This window comes from Frankliniella occidentalis, unplaced genomic scaffold (genome assembly GCF_000697945.3).
Source record: "Frankliniella occidentalis isolate FOCC.00 unplaced genomic scaffold, Focc_3.1 Scaffold74, whole genome shotgun sequence".
NCBI classification, from domain to species: domain Eukaryota; kingdom Metazoa; phylum Arthropoda; class Insecta; order Thysanoptera; family Thripidae; genus Frankliniella; species Frankliniella occidentalis.
In genome coordinates this window covers 260043-262595 of record NW_026267204.1, presented here as the reverse complement: position 1 = coordinate 262595, position 2553 = coordinate 260043, and the positions used below count along the sequence as shown (strand labels likewise).

At 54.8% G+C, this 2553-nt stretch overlaps 1 protein-coding gene across 1 annotated transcript in view; it reads right to left on the bottom strand.

Moving 5' to 3' along the window:
• Positions 1–1497, bottom strand: part of LOC127749652 (beta-mannosidase-like) — a 14265-nt gene extending 12768 nt beyond the window's left edge. Inside the window, exons 1-2 of the mRNA XM_052268693.1 lie at positions 1213–1497; positions 754–903 (exon numbers count right to left, since the gene is read on the bottom strand). Of these exons, the coding sequence (XP_052124653.1) occupies positions 754–903; positions 1213–1447 (385 nt within the window). The 5' untranslated portion in view covers positions 1448–1497. The remainder of the gene's footprint in view (positions 1–753; positions 904–1212) is intronic.
• Between the last annotated feature and the right edge of the window lie 1056 nt (positions 1498–2553).

The window sequence follows — 2553 nt, the reverse complement described above, 5'->3', positions numbered from 1 at the left end:
CCAAGAACGCATGTTCTTGAAGCCGATCCAAGAGCAAAATGTTCTTGGGGGTGTTACAGCTGTCCTTAGCACCACAGTATTTTTTTTTCAGTGTACAAAAATAGATAGGGCCATCACTAACAGGTTGCATCACCAAAAGTTTCCTGGTTTAGTTGGGTCAATCTAGAGACCACAAGGGGGGTAATCGGCCCCCTTCCCCTTAATCCGTGTCTGACTGGATTGGATTTCGATGGTCACACAGATTCGGCGACAAGTGCATTCACTGATAAACTAAGTGTTCAACTACTCAACATTTGTAAGTGTGCAACTGCAAGTTGAATACTTGCAAGTGTGCAACTCCGTAGTCGTACACTTGCAAGTGTTAAACTCGGTAGGTGTGCACTTGCAACTGTGCAACTACTCGGTTGAACACTTCCTAAGATCGGACGCTTACTGTGTAGAAAGTGCTCAACCGAGGAGTTGCACACCTGCAAGTGGACGCCTACCGAGTTGCACACTTGCAAGTATTCAACTTGCAGTTGCACACTTGCAAGTATTTAACTTACAGTTGCACACTTGGAAGTGTTGAGCAGTTGAACACTTAGTTTATCAGTGTTGTGGTCTGAATAGAGTGTGAGACCTGTGACAATAACAACCCACTCGAATGCGAGATTCCTGACCTCAACCGATTCGTCAGCTATCAGACGCAAGCATGAAAGTGTCGACTACTGGTGTACTATCGACTACCAGGCCCCTTACCCTAACTGTACTTGCCTTGGAAGGAGCGTTCGTAGGTCCAGTTCTCCCTGGCCGGCCAGCGGTAGGCCACGTCGTTGAAGCGGTAGAATAGGTCCTCCGGGAGGTGGCCGGCGGCGCGCAGGTCCGAGTAGACGCCTCCGGGCACCCGGCCGGCCGCCTGCAGCCCTGAAAACACCGAGCCGGCGATATTTCGAGAGTGTCGATACATCGATACATTTCCCCAACACCATTTCCCACCCGCTTAATGCAGCTTAGTGGCAGGTTTTTTAAGCAACCCCGGAAGAGAGCTTCCAAAGGGGCCCAGACAATATCACACATCTGCGAACTGAACTTTCCTACTGAAACGAACAGTCAGCCAGACAGGGATACAGACAAGCAGACGACAGACGAACATATTCCAGTTAGTTTGAAAATCGTTTTCAATACATGAAGGGGCGAGGTTCACGGACTCCAAGCTCGAGACGTGCTGCTCACCTCTCGCCTTGTTCGTCAACGTCCAGATGCCGTCCAGGGCGTGCTGGTGCAGCCTGCCGCCGCTGGTCCCGGACGCCGAGGCCGCCGACGGCGGCAGCGCCAGGACGACGACGACGATCACTGCGGCGGCGGCCAGCGGCACCAGGTCCATGATGCAGCGCGCGCCCATCCTGACCTTGACGGCAGCGGTCACTGACTGAGCGGGGTCGAGCGGGAGCGCGGCGGCCCAGTGCATCACTGCGTGCCGGAGAGAGAGAGAGAGAGAGAGAGAGAGAGAGAGAGAGAGAGAGAGAAGTGAAGAGAAAGGACCCGCGCCGGCTGTGCGGCGGGGCAGTAGTGTCGAGCGGCCTGCAGTATCGCTCGCAGGAGGGCGTGCCCGATAAGCGATCGGCGAGCCGCAGAAGCAGCGGAGGAACGGCAGCCCCGTCGGCAGCTATGAAGAATAAACAAGCTCGGTGGAGCCCGGCCCAGGTCGCGACCTCGGCCCTCCTTCTTGGCGACGAGCCGTGACCTCTCTCTCTCTTTCACTCTGGCCGAGCACGAGGTTGCCGTCAGCGAAATTGGAAAGCCTCTCTGTCTCTATCACTCTTCCTCTCTCTCTCCCTCTCTCTATGCCTCTCTCTCTTTCGTCTCTCTCGCTCTCTTGCTCTCTCTCCCTCTCTCTCAGGCCCCGGGAGTTTCCATGCACTCTAAGGTCCCCTCGTTACGTCTCACCATCCCATTCTTTTTTTTGTGGGTGTGGTATGGTTTTAACGGATGGCGGAGGGAATTTTTTGCTAGCCGCGGGGGGTGGGGGTGGCTCACTCGCATTAGCTCTATTAAGTTGGTTCCCTGCCCCCTCAAAACCGAAGGTGTTTCATTATTATCGCAACCTTTCTCTGGAAGCAAGATATTTTTGAGCGAAATTTGGAGTAAACGAATGACCGACGATGCGGAGGAGCGAACTGCCCCAAGGTGTAATTACACCTTGCCCTATGCCTTCCCTGCCCTGCCCTTGCGTTGCTGAGTGCCGTGCCCTGCACTGCCCTGCCCAGCCGTGTGTCTTGCCCTGTCCTGCCCTATGCCCTGCCTCGCCGACTGCCGTGCCCTGCCTTACCCCGCCTTGCCGCGTCCTCCAGCTTTTGTAATTTAATTTATCTCCTGGAGTGATGGGGTTTGGGGACGCGGCGCCAACGAGTCGTGCAGACAGCGAGGGTCTGTCGGCGGTGGATGTGACATTGTGTGTGTGAGAGGGATGCGAAGTTTTGTGACATGTGTTTTATTTAGTAGTTCGCAAACTCCTACTAACGGTGTATCACGAAAAAGCAACCCGACCCCGCCCATGTCTCGCCTAGACGAACC